This window comes from the organism of the source record quoted next, unplaced genomic scaffold (assembly GCF_019419815.1).
Source record: "Pyrus x bretschneideri cultivar Hongxiangsu unplaced genomic scaffold, Pyrus_bretschneideri_v1 Contig23, whole genome shotgun sequence".
Taxonomy (NCBI): domain Eukaryota; kingdom Viridiplantae; phylum Streptophyta; class Magnoliopsida; order Rosales; family Rosaceae; genus Pyrus; species Pyrus x bretschneideri.
Genome location: NW_025999535.1, coordinates 5,444,660 through 5,466,082, shown reverse-complemented (window position 1 = coordinate 5,466,082; position 21,423 = coordinate 5,444,660). Strand labels below are relative to the sequence as shown.

The following is a 21,423-nucleotide window of genomic DNA, read 5'->3' as shown; positions in this document are numbered from 1 at the left end:
TCTATGTATGTGTGTATATATATTTATAATATATGTGTATACTCAAGATGATTATTGGTTAATAATTTTTTTTTTAATATAATATATGCATACGCTCATTGTATATATTAAAAAATTTAGTTCCTGTGAGGCTTCGCCTCACACCTCACGCTTTTAATACACTAATATATATATATATATATATATATATATATATCATCTAAATACAAGATTCTCCAAAGAAGATTATTACATTTCAATATAACCGATGTCTGATACGAGAAAAAATTTGGAATAATTGAACTTCCAAAGAGTACCCGGACCAAAAGAACTTCCTAAGTGTCAGGATAGTATATCTGATGACTGCTAGTCTACTGGCTTTATGTTTATGATGATGCTGATTGCTCAACGCAACTACTTCAAAGGTGGTTAGCATAATCCTTCATGTGAGATCATGTGATATGTTGACAATTTCTCCAATCATTTTTCACATTACTAAAACAAAATTACCAAAATTGTGATCAATGATATAAAACGTCTTAACCATATACAGGTTCATGCATCTACAGGTACATGTATATAACATCAATTACAAAATTGTAGCAGATTCTTTGACATGTGCACCTGCAAGAAATCATCGGACCCCTTCTTTCCGAGATCGGTAGGTGTGAGCCTCTTCGATATATCGAGTAAGAAGTGAAATCCCGTAATGTGAGGCACTTGAGGTAGCATAATAGGATGTCACGGTGAGTTGAGCAAACTTGGGAAGTGCATAACCTGCAAAACCCCATATCAACGGGGAATTGAAAAATATGTATCCAAAACTTAGAACACCGGGAAAGAAATTCCAGCTGAATCTCAGCTTTTGAGCGAGAATGTTTTATATACATAGACGGAACATGGCTTAGGGCTTGTTTGGTACGTGGGGGTAGAAGATGGATTATGCAAGAAGGAAACTTATCTAATCCAATCCTCTCCAAAATGGTAGGAATGTAATGGATGAGTATTCTTCATGAGTAATCCTCTTGTAATACCCTCCAAATGAAAAATCATTCACTTCTACCTTCAATTTGCCTTGAAATTTGATAGTTATCCATTTCAATCCAATCCTTCTTACCAAACAAGGCCTTAGTCTACATACACTCAGTACAGCTGATACAAACGAGTTCAACACCTATGTAAGGAAATGAAGAATCCAATTGCTGGAGTCTTCTAGATGGTTTTATAACTTATGTTGTGCTGGGCTGTCTTTTAGTTTTTCTAGAACATCTGTCCTTGTTCTTCACAGTCGACAAAAATTAGACTTTTAGGAATCCTATAAATCTGTAACCGGGTCATTAATTCTAGTCTTGTATGGCTTATGTGGCTCTATATAAGAGTTTTGACGTACTTCTGCAATTCAGTCAATGAATAATATTATATTACTTCAATCTACATTCGCGAGTGATTCTTGAGAATTCTTGGTGTGATTCCAAGAACCCTTGCCGGAATGGTTCCAGTTTCCCCTACTCCCTACCGCCGCAAACTACAACCTTCCTTCCACCAATCAGCCTTGCCTAAGTACCCATTTTGATCTATTGTTGTGGATCCAAACAACTGCACGAGAACCCAAGTCATGGAACATTCCTTAAGGAATGAAACAGAATCTTACGGTTAAAGTCACCTTGCTGGTAAATCTTTTCTGAATTTCCAGAATTGTGTGCTACATTTGTTAAGTTTTCTAATTTTCTTTGTTGTTGCATTACAATAAATCCATTCAGTAGTGTTTAATTTATTTTCCATAAGTCTAATAATCTGCCTTGTTAGTAATTTTATGCAACTAAATTAAGTTTTAGGTTGTCCTGCATCAACAACCAGACAAATCAAGAATCGCATCTATTTTTAAGTAAACTAGTCTTTCCACAGCTGCTAAACAAGTGATCTGTTTAACAATAATACAAAACAGAAGAGTAACAGCAAAGAGAAATGCAAAGAACTTATCATGTTTCAAAATAGACTTCTTTTAACCCAGTGGAGAAAAGCACGATATTTACCTCCAAATGCAGCACTGGCACCCGAAAACAGTAGCAGTGGAGGAAGCTAAGATTAAAACAATACAAAAGTGAGCCAAATTGAGGCGCATATAAATATAACTTTCTCATGATAATGCCGAAATAACTGGAAGTGCATTGCAGGGTAAACAGAATTGGAAAGCAAGCACCAAGCATAAGAGATGTACCCCAATTAAGAAAGGCAACCACTTTGGTCCCTTCAACTGATTCTGAAGGTATGGAATCCCTGCAACCAAGTAACACTAAGCAATCTGCATATGAAGGCATGTTCATTGTAAAGACAAAGGAAACATGTATACCTGTATTGAAGCTATGAATTGCACTAAGCATTCCTCCAATACCTGAGCCAGCCTATTCATACAAACAATAGCGGAGAGGTTTAATCACCCGCATAACAAACCACATCCATATCACTATCATAAACATACACTCAAACATGGTCTTTGCACATACACCTAGACCCTAACAACGCAACTGGTATCGGGTTTTACTTCTATCATATGAATCAACAATTAACAGGGGATTTACAGTGGTGTAGCCAGGATTTTCAAATAATGGGGTCATAATATCAACCAAAAAGCTTCATTGGATCATTTCGTCGAGCACCTAGTAGGCACTTGTCAGTTCCTGCCAACATATGCCTAAATTTTATGTCAACATATGTCGATGACTACTATTACTTGTACAGGCTTGTTGAGGGTGGATGCAGGATATTGTGGAGTAATGTTGAAGACTTTCAAGGCTTTTCAACTAAAACATTTCACACAAGAAGAGATAGAATGAAGACAAATATGATAGAAGAAAATAGAAGAAGTAGGACGAGGAGGTCGTAATTTAGTTTGCCTTAGCTGTTTGTAGGGATCAAATACAATATACAAGTAAATATATATGGAGTTTTTAAAGTTATTGGGGTCAATGACAACCAATGACCCCATGCTGACTTCGCCGCTGGGATTTATGCCCAATACTTCATGATCGACAACATTTTGTGACGCATTTATTATTATCCAAATTCGAAGCTACCAATTACATAATAACTAACAAAGGATCATGGTTAAGATTTAAGAGTTCAATCTACAAATGACGTAAACATACACTCAAACATGATCCCCATAAGTACACCTAGACCAATGACCCTACCAACGCAACTGATGTTGGGTTCTACTTTGACCAGATGATGTAAATACATAAATGATGTAAATCTTACATGCTCAGAATTCATCTACCACGAAGAAATATATTTAGAAAAAGCATTCTACTCCAAATTCCCATATCAAAACCATGAAAATTCACAACTAAAACACAACTGCTACACAAAGAAACAAAATTTTGCGCAAATGGGTAGCTGAAAAATAAAAGAGAGAAACTTACGACAGCAGTGGCGTCGTGAAGAACAGGAGTGATGGTACATTCACCTTTGTCTGAACAACAAACAAAACAGAATTTCAATCAGTTTCCGACTGTAAAACCACAGAATCAAATCATCAAAAAAGTAGGGTCATGGGTGTTGGTACGGAATCGTGGGCGAGGAGAGAGAGGCAGCGAGGGCAGCGAGGAGTTCCGAGGCCGGGATTCATGGTGGGATCGTGGTGCAGATTCCCACTCCTCAGCTTCTGTTCGTACACCTCTCGAGTCCCCATCGCCGGCTTCTAACGTAAATGCTAACAACTCTGAGAAATCGGTTGACGGTGGCCATGGTGACTCAATTGGCGGAGACGACGACAGTCATGGTGGATATGGAAGCACCGGGGAGGGAGGGGGTGGAAAATTTTTAGGTTAAACGACAGCGTTTTAAGCTATGGGCTCGGTTGGCATCGAGGCCGTAAAGTGGGCAATACCGCGGGTTGGGCTCTGTTAAAATTTTATGCCACGGAAAAAACCGAAGGTTGTCCCGAACATCTTTGTACCAAAAAAGTTTAGGTTTTTTTTATCAAAATGGTTATTGAAATTTGTATAACATATAACTTTGATTTTTAAGATTGAAAATTAATAGAAGTGGTCATTGTCTACCATCCATTATTTTGGTCATTTCAAAAACTCCGTTAAGTTGAGAGTATTTTTAGCCAAAATGGTCCCTGAGATTTGCATAACACATAACTTTGGTCCCTGTGATTGTTCATCATCTATCATTTTGGTCATTCAATTAAAAAGCTAGGGACCACTTAACAGAATTTTTTTAATGGATGGTGGACAATCTCAGAGACCAAATTTATGTGTTATGCAAATCTTAAAAACCATTTTGGCTAAAAAGCCAAAAATTTATGATTATTCATCGTTAAATTTGATGCTAAAATTTTTGATTAAATGAATGTTTTTTTTAGTATTTTAATTTTAATTTTTAAATATATTTATAAAGTAAATACTTTTACAAAAAAAGTTTATATTTAATTTTTTTATCATAATAATAAAAGGCTCAGCATGCTGAAACCCCGCTCTACATCTTTGCTTTTGGAAATACTTTTTTTACAGATGTGATATTTTATTTTTAAACAACAATGTGGGAAATTTAGATCCACAGGTACACTAGTTAAACCAACTAACTTAACGCATATTTATTTAAATATTTTTTTTAAATTTATTTTTTGTTGGGATAAATCAAACTATTCCTTGAAACTTGGTGGGCTTACTCCAAAATAATATAAGCCCAACACCTTAAAATTTTCCTCTTTTAAGGCCAGAAGCCCAACACCTCCTCTTGAGGAAACATGTGAGATTTCTTTAAGGGAAAGGGATTCTCTTTGGAACCGTTCCATCTAATTTTTCTCATCAAATAATCCAGGTCTTTGAAATTTGATCAAATGGTTAAAAACATAGGCTCATTCTAAAAGTTATAATAACTTTAGTTGTTTGATCAAATTTTAAGGATCCGAATGGTTTGATGAGAAGATTAGGTGGAACAGATCTGGAGAGGATCCTTTCCTTCTTTGAGCAGCTTTGATGGACCACAATCACAAAGGACTATGATTCTCTTCCCTCCCTTTTATCCTCTTCCATTCCCTCCTTTCACATTCTCTATTTTGTCTTTGTCTTTCTATAAAAAATTAATATAAGAGGTTGACGTGGCTTAACCGTGATCGTTCAAACTGGAGGAGAGGGAAGAAGATGGAAAAAAAGAAAGATGAGAATCCTCTTCCAATCACAAAACCTGAGTCAAATCCAAAATGGCAAAGAAGATAAAATACCACCTGAGAGATCAACTACGTGGCAAATTAAGAGTGGCTGGAGATGAGCCCAGAAGGATATACGTGTGCCATCCTATTACGTGGAAATTTCTCTTCGCATTATATTACCTCGTTAAACCAAAAACGTTATAATTTTATTAACTCATTTCGTATAAGTTAGTCTCCTATCCGAACACTATTCTCCACGTACACTCAAAAGCTAGAAAAAGAAATAAAGCTAGTGACAGAGACACCTGTGGTCACATTAAACCCGGCAGAGTGGACAATGAAAACCGAACTTTTTGACCACATTTGCTTTTCTTCCAAACTTTCCTTCCACGCAAACACAAAAAATCCCACAAAATACAAATGCCACCAGAGGAAATTCCACAACCCAATCAAAAATCCCCAAATGTTTTAGTCGCGCAAAAAATTACCGCATTGCCGAATGCCATTACCATTGCAAAACAGAAAGCACTGCAAAAAAAACCCCTCAAAAATCAGCAACCCAAGAATGTAGGAACCTTAATCTGCACGAATCCCGAGGTGGGTACCTCAAAGATAGATGCTTTCTCCTCGTTTGTGAATTCAGTCCATCTGGGTGTCGTCGGAAGTTGTTGAGATTGAGGTATGGAGGGCGGGAGATACGGCGAGGAGCTGGATGTGGCGGTGAGAGTGGTTCACATGGCGTGTGCTCTGTGTCAGAGGCTGCAGGAGGGGTTGGTGTCTGGTGGCAGTGGCCTCGTTAAGTCCAAGGACGATGATTCTCCTGTGACTGTCGCAGGTACTATGAATTGAAACAGTGCTCTTTCGTTGTGTCTTCTTTGATATCGGAGGTTTTCTATTTGAGAAATGTTCTGCTGTTTTTCTGTTGTTGGTTTCCTTAGTTTTGGCCAACTTGTGCAATGTAATACCTTTGCTACATAAATAGTCTTGAGATGAATACATCGCTACGGGTTCCGCAATACACGTTCGTATGTTTAGTAGTTCTTGAATTGATTTGGCTTTTAGTTAAGGTGATACTGTTAACAAGTTATGATGGACAATGTTTTTAAAATGATAACAAATATACGCCGTTTATGAATTTAGGTACTTGATATTAGGTGCATTATCTGCGAGGTTTTCTTCGTCGCTATGGAGTAGGTTTTTCGCTTCGTATGGGACCAGAATCTTCTTTTGTAAGTGCTTTTTAAGTAAAAGGGACTGACCGGCAGATGAACATTGTTGGGGTATTGTCTGATGGTATGTCATTCTTGTAGAATGATCTTTATGGAGAGCATTTTATACACGCAGCGTGAGTTCTGTCGGCTAATTATCCATGCAAAGGCTCATTGAGATTTGTCTTAAAAGTGAATATGGGGGTGGGAGTGGAGCATTTTTCAAGTAGAAGTTATAGAACCTGCGAGAGCATTATGTGAAAACACAAATATCATCATTTTATAGAAATGTAGGGGCACACCTTTTAGTGGCTTTTGTGTCCTGCATTAAATTTGAAATACTGTTTCATTGTTGTGAAGCTTAATAAAAAACACTACTTACACGTATCAGCCACAGAAGTTTATGTCCTTCATTTTATGATCTTAGTTAGAGAATTTGTAAGCTTTCAACAAGGGAATTCTTTTTATCTTACTTTTTTTATGAGGGTTTTCTTTGTTTACTGTAAGTTGGTTTAATATCCTTACCAGAACTTTCATACGCTAGAAATTGTTTGGAGCTCTTCTTTAATTATAAATTTTCAGAAAATGAAAGCAATTGGAGCTGGAAAGGAAAGAGCCAGTTTCTGGAGAATCTAGTTTTTATGTTTATAGCAACTGAAAAGATCAGGCTCTCCAACTCATATTGATTCCTCTTTGTATATCATGTAAACTTTGGCTAATTCCATTGACATTGTGCGTGAACAGATTGGAGTGTGCAAGCAACCGTTAGCTGGATACTGTCTCAGTTCTTTGGGAGTCAAAATGTATCCATTATTGCTGAAGAAGATGTACAAACGCTGTCTCAGGCTGACTCAGCAGGTTTGCTGGAAGCTGTTGTAAACACTGTTAATGAATGCTTAGCTGGAGCACCCAAGTATGGTCTTAAAAGTCCACCAAAATCCCTCAACACCGCTCAAGTTCTTGAGGCTATCAGCCAATGCAACTCAGAGGGAGGCCCCAAAGGTAGACATTGGGTACTTGATCCTATTGACGGAACATTAGGGTTTGTACGTGGGGATCAATATGCTGTAGCTTTAGCATTGATAGAGGATGGAAAAGTTGTTATTGGAGTACTTGGGTGCCCAAATTACCCAATGAAGAAGGAATTGCTCAGTTATCATTATCAGTACCATGAAACCATGTCAAGGTTGTCTCCACCTTCTGAGGATATGTGGGAAAGAGGTTGTGTGATGTATGCGAGGAGAGGCAGTGGTGAGGCATGGATGCAGCCACCAATCCATGGGGATAAGAAGTTTGTGTGGCCAAATTCTGCAAGACTTGTTCGGGTTTCTTCCATCGATGACCCCGCACTGGCCACTTGTTGTGAACCTGTCGAGAAAGCAAATTCAGACCACTCCTTCACAGCAGGACTTGCTCACAGCGTAGGGTTTAGGTACATAGTTACTTAATTATTTCTATACATCAACGTGCATGGTTGTCGGTCTAACGAATGAAACCATCACATAATGAAAAAGGCAAAGAGTAATGGGAGGAGAAAATTGCAAATAGAAGAGTGAAATGAGTTATAAAGTAGAGTAGCACTTCCCCTTTCTAGTTTCTTTTTTATTACATATAAGAGGTAAAATAAAAAGATATTTCCAGTTTGACGACATTGCTTTATAAAAACCTAGCACACTGTTTAATGATATGAGTGATTTTCCATCACAAGTATTGCCTAGGTTGTTGTCCTGCTGTTGTTTGTTTCTTCTGTTTCTTGGTCCTGTTTTTCAAGTTCTGAGAAATTAGATAGAGAGAAGTAAGAGATTATATCAACAAGTATGTCTATTGTCTGTTATTTGGAATTTTTTAATAGTTACCCTGCTTTTATTTGAGGCAATTGCTTAATGATATGTTTTTTTTTTAAAGTACATGGCAATGTGATCGATGGTCAATTAAGGTTAAAAATGAGTTTACCGCAAAGTATCCTAATTTTTTCCTTTTTGTTGTAATCAATTGTACCATCTCCAATGAGTTTCTTATCTTTCTCTGGTTGGCAAATGATGTGAATCTCAAAGCCACCTTGCCACCTTACATGTCTTTTTTACTGGGGTAGGAAGATATTGGCAACTATAGTTTTACTTGTGCTCTAATTGATATTGTCCTTTCATATCATATGGTAGAAATCAACCCCTCCGTGTCTATAGCATGGTGAAATATGCAGCCATAGCTCGAGGAGATGCTGAGCTATTCATGAAGTTTGCAAGGACTGGATACAAGGAGAAGATATGGGATCACGCTGCTGGTGTTGTCATTGTAGAAGAGGCCGGAGGTGTTGTAACTGATGCTGGAGGGCGTCCCCTGGACTTTTCAAAAGGACCTTACTTAGAAGGACTTGACAGGGGCATAGTTGTTTGTTCTGGAGCAACACTGCATGAGAAAATCATTGATGCCGTGTATGCCAGCTGGGACTCTTCTAATTTATGAGGCTTTCTGTTCCATGCCAATGGACCACAGTGGCAGTAAATTTTGCAATTTTGGTAAGGTAAGGTCATCTAGTAGTATTTGTTTTACATTACAAAAGAACTTCATCACAGTTTGATCCGCCTTCCAATATAACTTGCTGAGTCAGTGGCTTATGAGTGAGCTAGTTGTATGACTCGGTGTCTTTTTGGGATCGTCTGATGAAGCATTTCTCCCCTGTTTGCTTCATGGATGGAAGCAGAAGGGAAGTGAATAATTCCAGACCTCTTTTAACAAATGTAGTGGGAGTTTTTCAAAACATATGAAAGCGAGAGCTCCTCTTTCTACTTATGCATCACATACGTGAATCTTGCCAAATTAGGTTCATTGTACATCTCATTTCCATCTCTCACGTATTTCAACACCCTCAGATTTCCCAATATTTCTCTTTTCATAATAAATTTGAGACTCAAATCTCCTGCTTCCAATGTCATCTACCTTTCTCTCCCCAGTTGGACAATTGTTTGACAGGGCTGACTTAATAAGTAGTTATTTGTAAATGCTGGAACTCAAAAGTCCCAACAGTTTGGATACCGAAGAGAATTCCTTGTAAATTTGAAAAAGGCTCCGTATGGTAAACTTGGTTGCATTGCACATACTCACTAACCTGGTTGCTCATTTGTATCCTTTACTGAGCTTTGTGCAAACTTTGAAATCTTTCAGGGCAAACAATTTGCTGAGAAGGATTCTGGACGACATTCGTATCCTAACGGCAAGGTCAAGTTTATAGAAGGAAGTATTTCGTCTGGTGACTTGTTCAACTGAGTTCAGGAAAATTGCACTGTTATACTGCTGCTCAATAGTCAAATATTTATCAGTAAGATCTTCAAAGTAAATTTTTTTTGCAACAGCAGTCGCATTTCAATAAAATGTCGGTGCATATAAATCACTTTCACTGGATAACTGCACCCAGTTGATGGCTGCTAGGGGTGTAGCAATTTGGGTTCACAGTTTTGTCTAGCAATCAGTCTACAGAAATCAGGTGATGATCATTTTGTTGAGCCAAAAAAGAAAAAGAAACAGTTTTTTTTACCAAAATACTCCTTATTTTTTTCTTACGGCATTACCTTCTATTGATGATTTAAGCTACGATTTTGCTTATCCGGTGAACCCATGAGATCGCTGTTCATATTTAGTCAACTTAGTTGTTTCAGTTTACCCAAACTGTGATGTCTGCGAGCTGATTGGCGCCTAAACTAGTAATTTAGCTGTATTATGCGCTGGTTTTTTTATCGTAATTTTTGCTACAGGATAGAGTATCAGTTAGCCTCAGTTGTTAAATTGATTTAGCACCTGTTGTTTCCTCCAAAAGCCAGGGAGTGTTGGGTGGCTGTAGCTTGGACGGTCTTGCTAAAGAGCTTAGGCATGGTCCTCCGGAGTGGAGGCCTTCCTAGTTTTATTAGTGTCATTGTCCGCTCCTCACCATGGAAGTAATATATTAGTTCAAAACACAATCAGGGAACTATTTTTCCTTTTTTCTTTTTCAGTTTGTTTTGTCACCATTATCACAATATTAATGGAAAATTTAAGTTTGATTGGAAAGATCTGGTGTTAGATACAGCGCTGGAAGAACTAACTGGTTAATAAGGCGTTATTCATTTGTGTATGGTAGCAAGTAGCCCTCTACTACAGTGGTGGAGAGAAGTATTGTCCTTGCACCAGAGCCAGAGCGTGAGTTCAAACTTCATCAGCTCTCTAATCTAATATTTAATCTAACAAATCTATCGTTTGATCACAAAAAAATAAAAAAAAATGTTCATGGGAAGTTTTTATAATTTAATCTCGTGTGTAAACAGTTCATTCAAAGATTAATTTTACAAATTCTCATCCAAATTGAAGTTGTTTGGTCATTTGATTATTGTCATGAACATTTTATTGTTTATCCACAACATTGTGCATGTCAGTTACAATTAGATACACTTTTTCAATAGGAGTGAATTTTTGTAGAGATATATTTGAAGGATGACCTCAAAGAATTATCAATGGTTATCTTGTGAACTAGTGTTGCGTGAAACCAAACGAGTGAGCGACCATCACGGGGTGGCCTAGTGGTTGGAGAAGAACTGCAGGTTTGTATTCTACGCGGCATGTCCTGTGTTCAATTTTTTATGCTTGTGAATGCATGATGCTAGTCAAGGGTGGTTGAAATACCTCTGTGAGTCTTCTAGGCCCTCGAAATGGTGGACTACTGTAACAAAGCTATCAGCTGGTCCTATTAAAAAAAAAAGGAATTGTTATTAGCACTTTAAAAATCTCATTCTACACTCCAAACTTTCTATATTTGGAAAGAAAAATACACTTATAAGGAGTGTAGAATGAAATTTTTAGAGTGCCAATAACACTTCCTAAAAAAAACAAAAACAAAACGAGTGATCTGTCTTATTATCCTACTGATTGATTAGCTTTTGAAAACCACTAATATACCTTGTACACACAGTTGGGTCTTTTTTTTTTTTTTTTTTTTTTTTCACAGATGATTGGTTTGGATATGAGAATGAGTATCCTCTTCGGATCCTTTTTGAAAGGATTCCGGGATCTTCAAATCATGTTCGTCTATCATATATCATGCGGTTATTTTTCATTAGATACTATTCAAGTTTAATTTTAAATAAAAGTATTTAAAATTACTTCTGACCGTACAATGTACGATGAGCGAACACGATTTAAAGAGTCTTAGGATCCTCACAAAAAGAATCCGGAGAGGATCCGGAGAGAATCCTCATTCTGGATATGATTATATTAAGGGTCCCACTTCTAGGGTGTTTAATGAAAACAAATATAAGCTTTATAATTCTGACTAAATAGTAATGTGACGTAACCTTGTTCCGTATTCACAGACTAATCACTCGTGAGTTTGAATTTCCATTAAAGCTAATAAATAAAAAAAGCACTTTGAATTAACATGCCACATGTAATTTCTAAGTGATTGTCTGTATTCAAACATCAGAAACCAAAGAAAATACAATTCGTTTGAAGATTTCAACATGAGAGAAAACTTCCAACTCTAAATCCACAGAAAGAGGGAAGAAAGAAATAGCCTTACCAGACTCCCAGTGGGCTGCCGGCTGCAAGTGCAGTTGGCACCCAAACTCCATGGCGTGGGCTGCAACAGCTTGCCGGAATTGACTTTACTTTCCATTCCAAATCCACCGAGACTGAGAGATACTTGTAATTCAATCAATGTTTGGCTGGATTCCATATGTATGTTTTCATTAACTTTTTTACTTTGTGCGCCTGCATAGTTCATATATATGTTCACAAAATATACATATATCCACTTTTTTTTTTTTTTTTGAAAAAATAGGGATTAGTTGTGAGACCCATCCTACAACGAACTTCAACGATCCGAACCGTCTATTTTGTAAGTCTTGATTCATGATCATCCTTGCAAAAATTCAATTCGATTGAACCATTTGCCTATTTAATTATGAAAATGAAATTTCATTGTTTCTTACATAACAAAGTTTTTGTCAAGCTCTTTGAACTCAATTATATGCCTCAAATATTTCCAAGTTGGTTAATATTTTGTAATGATGATCTAAGAGGTGAAACTTGAAAAAATAGACGGCTCTAATCTTTGATGTTCGATGCAGTGTGGGCTCCACAACTAATGAAAATCCCTTCCCTTAAAGGCCTCTTATATATGTATATTTTTTTTACCGAATCCTATATATGTATATTCATTGATAGATTAAGGGCTCGTTTGGATGTGCTTTTAAAATGACTGAAAATACTTTTAGAGAAATTTTTTTTGGGTTCCAAGAGCACTTAAAGTGCTTTCTGCAAGAAGTACCCGTTATGTGCTTCTTCCAGGAAGCACTTTAAGTGATTTTCCAGGATTTACTTGCATCTTTATTAAAGATTGGTTTTAAAAATATTTTCACCAAAAGCGCTTTCAATCATTTTAAAAACATATCTAAACGAGTTTTAAATTAATAGCGAACTTAAAAATTGAAATATGAACCTTGGATTAAAGGATATAAAGAAATTAGTGAACACAAGTCAATGTTTGGTCAGATCTCGTTAGTCTAATGTGTTAGGTAGCCGTATCTCTTAACAAAGAAACAAGTACATGACGGCCGCGGTCTAAGTTTTCCTTATTAATTTGAAGTTTGGTACTATTGGTTGTGGAAATCACAATAAGAGCCTCATCATCGTCTTCATCTTGTTAAGTACAATTTGGTACTCTTCCATTGTTGCGACGATAAGTACAATAAATTAATTGTCACTTAGTACTACGATCGAGTGATATTGTTATATTATTATAGTTCGTTAATTGTAAAGCTTAATTCACTCTCACACCTTCTTAATGTAGATATTATCATTTGTTAAAAAAAAAAAACAATAAATTAATTAAAAAGTAAAGTAAACATGTCGATCATAATCTGATTTTGTCCTATTTTGTTTTTGAACAATATTACTATGCTGAGCTAGATTAAACAGAAAAGAAAATTTGAATTTAAATTTGAATCGCAATGAGCAAAAGATAAATGTTTTATTTAATTAAAGTAACCCACCATTTGCTAATTTTTTTTTTCTTTTAACTCAAATATGTTTTTTTAAATTACACTAACTTATAAGTACTGTTTTTTTAATTTGAATATAAGACGGTGGAAACACTACCTAGCCACCTAGCTTAATCCCCTCTGCAAAAAAAACTCAATAATCAAAGTAATTTTAATTTGTAAGTGGTCCTTTATCATAGTGGTGAAAAGAAGTATTGCTCTTACATCATAGTGTAAGATCGAACCCTGCTCCCTAATCTAATCTATTGTTTGACCAAAAAAATTTCAATTTTCATTTCTTGCATGTTAATATGCTCTACATTTTAAATAATTAATTAATTAGCACTTCATAATTTATATTTTATGTATGTATGTAAATTATATTGTAATAATACAATCATGTCTATGCATTTTGATAGATTTGACTTCCACCGATTTTTTTTTTTCTAACAACTAACTATTTAACCTATTAATATTATCATTGTACTAAAAAAACAATCATAAAAACGCGTAAAGAGAATTTTATTCTATCCAGTGATTTACGCTTGAGAATATAATACATAGTACGGCTTTGAGACAAAAGAAAGGAACACAATGGTGGTTTTGCCCGATGCAAATACAGTCCAATCTTTATGGATTTGAGAGATGCACTCCAATCTAGGGAAGGGCATTACTCTTATGGTTGGCGGATTAGAAGGCCTATCTGCACTGACTAATGACAATATATAAAGATACTCATTTGAATCTCAAATTCCAATTCAATTAATTAATCCATCGAGTTGGGATAACCTCAATTCAGAGAACCTGAGAAGAAACGATGTTGTATTAAGAGTAGAAGGATTACAAAATAGTTGAAGGCAAGATTCTAAAAGGTGTTAAGCGGTAAGCATGATCAAGCGCTTAGTTGAGGATTAAACAGAAGTTTATGTGGTGTTTTTTTAATTCTAATTAAATTATTTATGAATATAAATAAATGGAAAGTGTTATTGGTACTATAAAAATCTTATTCTACACTTCTATTTTTTTTTCCAAATATAGAAAGTTTGGAGTGTAGAATAAGATTTTTGAAGTGCTAATAACAATTCTCTAAATAAATATCTAGTTATACTTAATAAAAGTTAAAGGGTATAAGAGGAAAGCTAAGCTTAATTGAACCTCGTTATATATGCTCTAAACTTTTAATTTTCTTTTTGTCAAAGGTCTTAGCTTTAAGTTTTAGTTAATTAATTATTGAATTTTCATTCAATTAATTAAATAAAACAGTCACTTAGTACTATGATCTAGTGATATTTCTCTTCACTGGTAATTGAGAGGTTTCAGCTTCGATTTTCACTAAAAGTGAGTTTGAACCATATTATTACTAGTCCATTGTGAGGCTTAGCCCACTCTCTCATCCTCTTAATATAGATAATATCATTTGTTAAAAAAAAAAATTAAAAGACATATTTTCAAAATACTAATTGATAAATGTCTTCCTTTTATTTCAAGATTCCCACTTAACCAACATATGATTAATCATAGAATAACTAAATCAAATGGATAAGATGAAGAAGAAGCTAGCTAGCTAGCCATATCCACATAGACCAAATCAAGATCAACCTAATAAGACCAATATTAAGTTTTGACGGTGTAACCAAATTTGCCTAATGCACTACCATATTTCGTTATAAAAGTCGTTAACGGGGTGCGACTGACGGAGTGTGTGCATTTCTATATTGCATGTCTGACAATTCTTTACATAATTTGTTAACTCAACACAAAATGATACGAAAATAATAAGTTTTGCGTCAAACCATTACCAAGGTGGATTGCTACCGAGTCACTGGTTATAAACTCGATAAGATACCGTTTATCAGATTTAGACATTAAGCATGATAATTTATTGCTTATTAACTTGACACGAGACAAAACAAACTGTAAATAAATCAGTTCGTTATTAGGTTACCTGTTAAGAACCCATTAAATAATCAATTTGACACGATAATACGATTAAGATAACGAATTTAACACAAAAATAATACGAGCACAAAGGTCTACTTGGCCCTACGTTACATATGCTTATGTAGTCGCTTTCTGTGATTCCCGCGTTTCCAGCGTTTTCAGGGGCAGCAACTACCTCTCTAGTATTTAATTTGCAATGACTTTCTTCTTTTCCGTATTGTTTTTTAATTGCAATGACTTTAATAAGTATGTCTTGAAGCTCTTTCTTTACGACTGCCTTTGAATCTTTGGAGGAAAACGACAATGGTATGAGTAGACTCGTGTCATCTTTTGACAATTCTGTCATTTATCCCTTGTGTTTCTTCCCAAAATCCTTTAAACGAGTATGGATGTATCCATTTTTCTTATAAAGTGATCTCTACACTATTATTATTTACAGTACGGGAGGGTGATTGGAATTTGAGTGCCAATACGACGAGCACACTGCCGTAACTAATTGGTATGATTTATATTCATAGGTGTAATTATAGACAACGAATAAACAATACTCTCTATTCCGAAGAGCAAAAGTCCGTGAATTTTAAATTGGAGTAGCAAATAGAAATACAAGTTAGTGCTCATCTTTCAAATTGATGCATTTAACTGAGAATTGTTCTTGGTGGAGCTTTTGAAAAAGTAAACAAAAATGCATGAAGGAGCGCCAACATTTACCAAAAATTAGAAAGTTTTTAGTATGACTGTAACACTATTATATGATAATAGCAACCCGCTCGTTTTACGATATACTAGTGTAAATCTATAGAAATCATATTATAACATGTAAAATAATAAAACAACATGCCATTATTATAATACGAAGAATCAATAAAGAAAAAAAGAAGGAAAGAAAATAAACCATAATAAGATAAGGAAAAGGGAGGGGTCCAATGTGACAATTATGTCCATGCAATGACGAATGGAGAAGCGAGAAGATATCCCATAAGACTTTGCGGTATGGCCTGTTATCCATGGAAGGGACACAGGATTGTATTGGTAGTTGCTGTGGCCGTAAGCTTGTCAATTTATACCACGATTCGCTATCCCGATACAAAATAAAACGAAATAATGAATTTGGATCAATTTATTATCAAGTCGAGTCGTTATTAAATAACCCGCTAAAAATCCTTTAACGTTTAGAGTAACCCACCGGCCACATCCAGAATTGTATTGGTGGTGACTGTGGCCTGCGGTCTGCGGTCTGCGGTTGGTCGCTCTCTCATCTCTGGCTGGCTGGTGAAAGTGAGTTTTGGGTCAAATTTCAAATAAATAAAGTCTCACGAAAAGCCTTCAATTCACATCAATCTCAACATGACCTCCCTCTACGTGTACGGTCAAGATCATCCGTCGGTTTCCCCATGATTTGCGGATCCTAATGAAGTAGTAATAATCAAACTTGTCGAACCTTTTAACGGCTGCAAAATTCTTGTTTGTGTAATAGGACAAGGCACAAATTAATTTGCTTTTGCCTCCTAACTGTTTTTAAATTTTCGATTAGCCAAATTTTAGGGGAAATTTTTAGTTATGACTAGAACACGGATGGTACACTATGTGTTTTTATGTAAGTGGTGAGAAATTTTATTTTTTAAATTATTAACTTTTTAACACACATATCCCACCATTTATATAGCGACACATGGTGTACCATCTCGTGTGACGGTCACATTGAAAAATCTCTCAAACTTTAAGCATTGGTTTTGGCTTCAACGGTTCCAAGGAAAGAAATATTATTGGCGGAATCCGTCATCATTTGAATTGGCACTTGCACCTTAAAGACAAATTCAATTAGGTTGCCGGAGTTTAAAGAGACAAGTTGCCGAAACCAAAGACTATATTTCCTAGATATACATGGAGAGAATTTTTTTTATTATGTTCAGAACTTGAGATGGTACGCTACATATTATTATATAAGTGGTAGAAATTTTTTTTTAAAGTATCTCTTCAATTGTATAATTACATGTGGTGTACCGCTCATTTTTTTATGAACATACTGAAAAATCTCTCGTATATATGTGAGGACTCATAAATACATAGAGTACGTGGTGGCTCTCATGTATAAAACTTACCGATGATAATTGGAGCTCGTAACTAGGGTTAAACACTTAAACTCTAAGTTCTAACACGGACTTAACAAAATATGAAGTTAGCGGTTTTAGAGATGGTAAGGGTATACTCATCCCTTGTGCGTGTGGTTGATTCAAATGCGTCTCGCATTACATCAACGATAAACAATTATACAGTTACTCAACAACAATTACTTGAGATGAATCTATGAATTACATGACCTGCTAACTCAAATAGTAAGAAATAAAATAGATGTTTTTAGACTACTACATCTACATGCATATTGTGGTTGCTTCATGCATGTAAGAGATGTTTTGAATTCGAAGTTTTTTGAAAAGTGTACGTCGTTTTTTTGGGTAATTGGTGCTTCCTTTTACCATAAGAATTTGGTTTTGATTCCTAGTTAATTAATTGCATTTCCTGTCACTTAATATTGCAATCTAGTGATATTTCTCTTACTGATAAGTGAGAGGTCTTAGGTTCGATTATCGACAAAGGTGAATTTAAACCTTATTATTGCTAGTCCCTCGTAAAGCTAAGCTCGTCCTTCCTCCCTCTTAGTGTAATAATAATATTTGCTAAGAAAAAATTGCATTTCCTCTGTCAATTTAAATTTCTAAATTCTAATTCTTAGTAGAAAAAGGGAGAAAGAGATCATCTCCAGATCTCTTCCACCAAAGTCATTGGATCAAGTGATCCAAGCTCTTAAAATTTGATCTCACGGCTAAAAACAGGAGCTCCTTTAAAAGTTATAATAATTTTAACCGTTAGATAATTTCAAATGTCTGAATCACTTGATCCTGTGACTTTGGTAGAATAGAAACCGAAGTGAATCTCTTTCCAAAAAAGGGTTCTATACCTTATGTAAACTATAAAGTATGTAAACCCAATTACAATGTTGTTTTGTTTTATAAGCACAAGATATAAGCATCGCTTAAAGTGAAAGAACCAATTTACCAAAAAAAAAAAAAAAAATTGTTTTCCCCTACCTCCATCAAGTGACCGGCTAAGCCGGTTTGCCGGCAACAAATTATCCTATATCTACTTTTTCCCACTTTCACAATCTTCCCAAACTCCGCACGCACCTCCCTCTCTCTCTCTCTCTCTCTCTCTCTAAACAATCCGTACTACACGACCCACTCAATCTCTCTTGCTCCTTTTTTCCCTTTCTTTTAAAATTTGAAAAAAATACAGAGAAGCCGACGAAATGAAAAGCGCGTTCCATCTTGCCGCCATGGTCATCCTCCATTTATGATCCTCTTTGTTCTTTCTCCAACTTCCCCGACCCTCACTTCCCCATGATTTCTCCCTACGAATGACTTCGTGATTATTTGTTCACCATCTTTAATGTGTGATCTACTACTTTCTCAGTAGCCAAACGCCCTTAGATTTCTCAACTGTTTGGAGGTCTTGGAGATTTGATGCCTTCTGGAAACATGTTTAGAGAGAGGAAGATGGGGAAACCATCAGGTGCGGCGCCAGGCAGCAGAGGCTGGACTCAGATCTACGCAATCTACGGTCTCGACCAGCTGCACACCATTCTCTTCCTTCTCTTCAACGCTGTCCTATTTACCGTTCTGTCACTCCTCTACCTCACTTATTTCAACCCCATCACCCTCTTCTTCCACCGCCTCCTCCCCATCGACACCGCCCGTTTTGCCGCCGGGTTCACTGGCTCTGTCACCGCCCTTTCCGCCCTCTGTCTCTTCTTCGCATCCGGACACTTCCTATACTCCTCACTCCCCCTCCACTACGACGTCGCCCAGCGCATGGTCGGCTCAGTCAACGAATGGTCGACCGTCAAGCACGCCCTGGACCTCGGCTGCGGCCGCGGCATACTTTTAAACGCGGTGGCGACCCAGATGAAGAAAGAGGGGAGTTCGGGTCGGGTTGTGGGCCTGGACCGGTCCAAGATGACGAGCCTCTCGTCTACGCTGCGGACAGCGAAGATTGAAGGTGTAGGGGAGTACGTGACTTGCCGCGAGGGCGACCCCAGGAGATTGCCGTTTGGGGACGGGTACTTCGACGTTGTGGTGTCTGCTGTGTTCGTCCACACCGTCGGAAAAGAGTACGGCCATCGGACGGTGGAGGCGTCGGCGGAGCGGATGAGGGTTGTCGGCGAGATGGTCAGGGTTCTGAAGCCCGGTGGGGTGGGGGTGGTGTGGGACCTACTGCACGTGCCGGAGTACGTGCGGCGGCTGCAGGAGCTGAAGATGGAGGACATTCGGGTGTCGGAGCGGGTAACGGCGTTTATGGCGAGCAGCCAGATCGTGTCGTTTCGCAAGCCCAGTCAGCACGTTATTGGACCCGGTGAGGTCCGACTCGACTGGAGATGCTGAATAGCAGTCCGACCCGACCCACATACAGACGAAATAAACAGTCAGCGAAAATAGTATAAATACATAACGACACCGAAGACTTTGCAGTAATGATAATTAATTAATTAATCAAAAATCAAGAAATGAATGGATTTCTTTCTGTGTTTGTATGGAGTTATGTGTTCTGGAGAAGCGAAGCTGACCCAGATCAGATGGGGAGAGAGATGATTATACATGTAATACCCCTACTTTAATTATCTATGATACTTTGTTATATTTTAATGAAATTAGAATCATACTGGATCTGTATGCGCGTAACTCCATCTTTGTTTACATGCAGCATTACCTATCAAAATTCACAAATATATAAATTTCTCACAATTTCTATTGAATCAATCTTCTTTAGTACTACAAAGGACCATTTTCGATCCATTAACTGTGAGTAAGTTGCCACAAAAGGCGTTATGATTGACGACCCTCATTTGCACCGTAATTTCATATAAAACGCATTGTTATATGTTTGAACTTTCTCATATGACAAACTAAGGTCGACTTTGATTTGTGATATTATGGGTCACATCTTCTTTGCATATTATTTTCTCTTATCCCACTGGAATGAGAATGCTGACATCCGAGTAAACAGTAATAAGACAAGACAAGGGGATTGGTTTGTTAAGTGCTATGTCCAATGTCTTTTCCCTTATTTTTTTTTAGTTTTTTTTAATCAAAATAGTTTCTAAGATTTACTATCAATAAAAGTGGTATCTAAGTTTGTTCACCATTAATCATTTTGGTCATTCCATGAAAAATTATATCAATTAAGGACCAAAATGACAAAAATACTCTCAATTTATTAAATAATGGGCCAAATGATTTGACAAAAATTGAGAGTATTTTTGTCATTTTAACCAATAAAGATTTTTTATGGAATGGCCAAAATGATTGATAGTGGACAAACTCAAGGACTACTTCTATTGATAATTTTAAGGACCAAAAGTAAGAAAATATGCAAATTTCAGGGACCATTTTTGCTAAAATGCCCATTTTATTTTAGCAAATAAACATCGGTTAGATTTGGAAAAAAGTTTGACATGAAAATGATAGGGTTCAAGTTAAACCGTTAATGATTCGAGTTGCTTGTTAATAACACGTCTACGAATCAAGTCAATATCAAGTCATCAGTAGGGATGGAAACGGTTCGGTTTGGGGACGGAAATGCTATATCCATCCCCATAATCATGAAAATTAACCATATCCATAACCGTAAAATAACCATCGGAGATTATCCATAACCATATCCACCGGGTAACGAATTTTCAATCGGTTATCGGTTATATCCATCTTCGTCAAAAAAAAAAAAATTATATTCATCCAATTGACGCACTATAAATTTTAGTAGATACTAATTTTTCCATTAAATAGCCACATCTAATTACAAAAAACATAACAATATATATTTGAAGTTGTTCATGATAAGCCAATATGATAAATTGGTCCAATAAAAAAAAAAAAAAGAGGACAAAAACAAATATGAAGGGAAGATAAAACATGTAAACTAAATATATGACAACAAACAAGAAGACAATTATTGATTTAATTTTGCATAATTCTATGGGCTCATAACATATGTAATAAACTGAAAAACTGACGCTAATTGATAATTTTCATGAATCAAATAACATGAAAAAGAATGGAAGATTACCTATTGAGCT

At 36.3% G+C, this 21,423-nt stretch overlaps 3 protein-coding genes across 4 annotated transcripts; 2 read left to right on the top strand and 1 right to left on the bottom strand.

Moving 5' to 3' along the window:
• Positions 1-441: 441 nt before the first annotated feature.
• LOC103927415 lies at positions 442-3,788 on the bottom strand. The gene is made up of 6 exons (XM_048585577.1): positions 3,549-3,788; positions 3,402-3,456; positions 2,330-2,381; positions 2,198-2,256; positions 2,013-2,058; positions 442-756 (listed from the first exon to the last, which is right to left on the bottom strand). The coding sequence occupies exons 1-6, from the start codon at positions 3,668-3,670 to the stop codon at positions 614-616; spliced, it is 477 nt and encodes a 158-aa protein (XP_048441534.1). The 5' UTR covers positions 3,671-3,788; the 3' UTR covers positions 442-613.
• Positions 3,789-5,483: 1,695 nt separating this feature from the next.
• LOC103927413 (PAP-specific phosphatase HAL2-like) lies at positions 5,484-10,389 on the top strand. Of its 2 annotated transcripts, none has more exons than XM_009336335.3 (4): positions 5,484-5,975; positions 7,093-7,780; positions 8,508-8,864; positions 9,511-10,389. In XM_009336335.3, the coding sequence occupies exons 1-3, from the start codon at positions 5,822-5,824 to the stop codon at positions 8,809-8,811; spliced, it is 1,146 nt and encodes a 381-aa protein (XP_009334610.2). In that variant the 5' UTR covers positions 5,484-5,821; the 3' UTR covers positions 8,812-8,864; positions 9,511-10,389. The 2 variants fall into 2 exon arrangements, with proteins under 2 accessions (XP_009334610.2, XP_009334609.2); XM_009336334.3 differs by having other exon boundaries at positions 5,485-5,975; positions 8,508-8,869.
• Positions 10,390-18,514: 8,125 nt separating this feature from the next.
• Positions 18,515-20,014, top strand: LOC103927416. Its single transcript, XM_009336338.3, has one exon. It carries the CDS (start codon positions 18,815-18,817, stop codon positions 19,730-19,732), a length of 918 nt encoding a protein of 305 aa, XP_009334613.2. The 5' UTR covers positions 18,515-18,814; the 3' UTR covers positions 19,733-20,014.
• The last annotated feature ends 1,409 nt before the right edge of the window (positions 20,015-21,423 follow it).

What these genes read in the sequence shown, in the direction of transcription:
- LOC103927415 (XM_048585577.1), bottom strand. Translation starts at nt 3,670, where the DNA reads ATGGGGACTCGAGAGGTGTACGAACAGAAGCTGAGGAGTGGGAATCTG. An exon ending in GGTTGCCTTTCTTAATTGGG is followed by an intron (nt 2,059 to 2,197) that starts GTACATCTCTTA and finishes TTTTAATCTTAG; the next exon opens with CTTCCTCCACTGCTACTGTT. An exon ending in TGCCAGTGCTGCATTTGGAG is followed by an intron (nt 757 to 2,012) that starts GTAAATATCGTG and finishes GGGGTTTTGCAG; the next exon opens with GTTATGCACTTCCCAAGTTT.
- LOC103927416 (XM_009336338.3), top strand. Translation starts at nt 18,815, where the DNA reads ATGCCTTCTGGAAACATGTTTAGAGAGAGGAAGATGGGGAAACCATCA.
- LOC103927413 (XM_009336335.3), top strand. Translation starts at nt 5,822, where the DNA reads ATGGAGGGCGGGAGATACGGCGAGGAGCTGGATGTGGCGGTGAGAGTG. An exon ending in TTCTCCTGTGACTGTCGCAG is followed by an intron (nt 5,976 to 7,092) that starts GTACTATGAATT and finishes GTGCGTGAACAG; the next exon opens with ATTGGAGTGTGCAAGCAACC. An exon ending in GCTCACAGCGTAGGGTTTAG is followed by an intron (nt 7,781 to 8,507) that starts GTACATAGTTAC and finishes ATCATATGGTAG; the next exon opens with AAATCAACCCCTCCGTGTCT.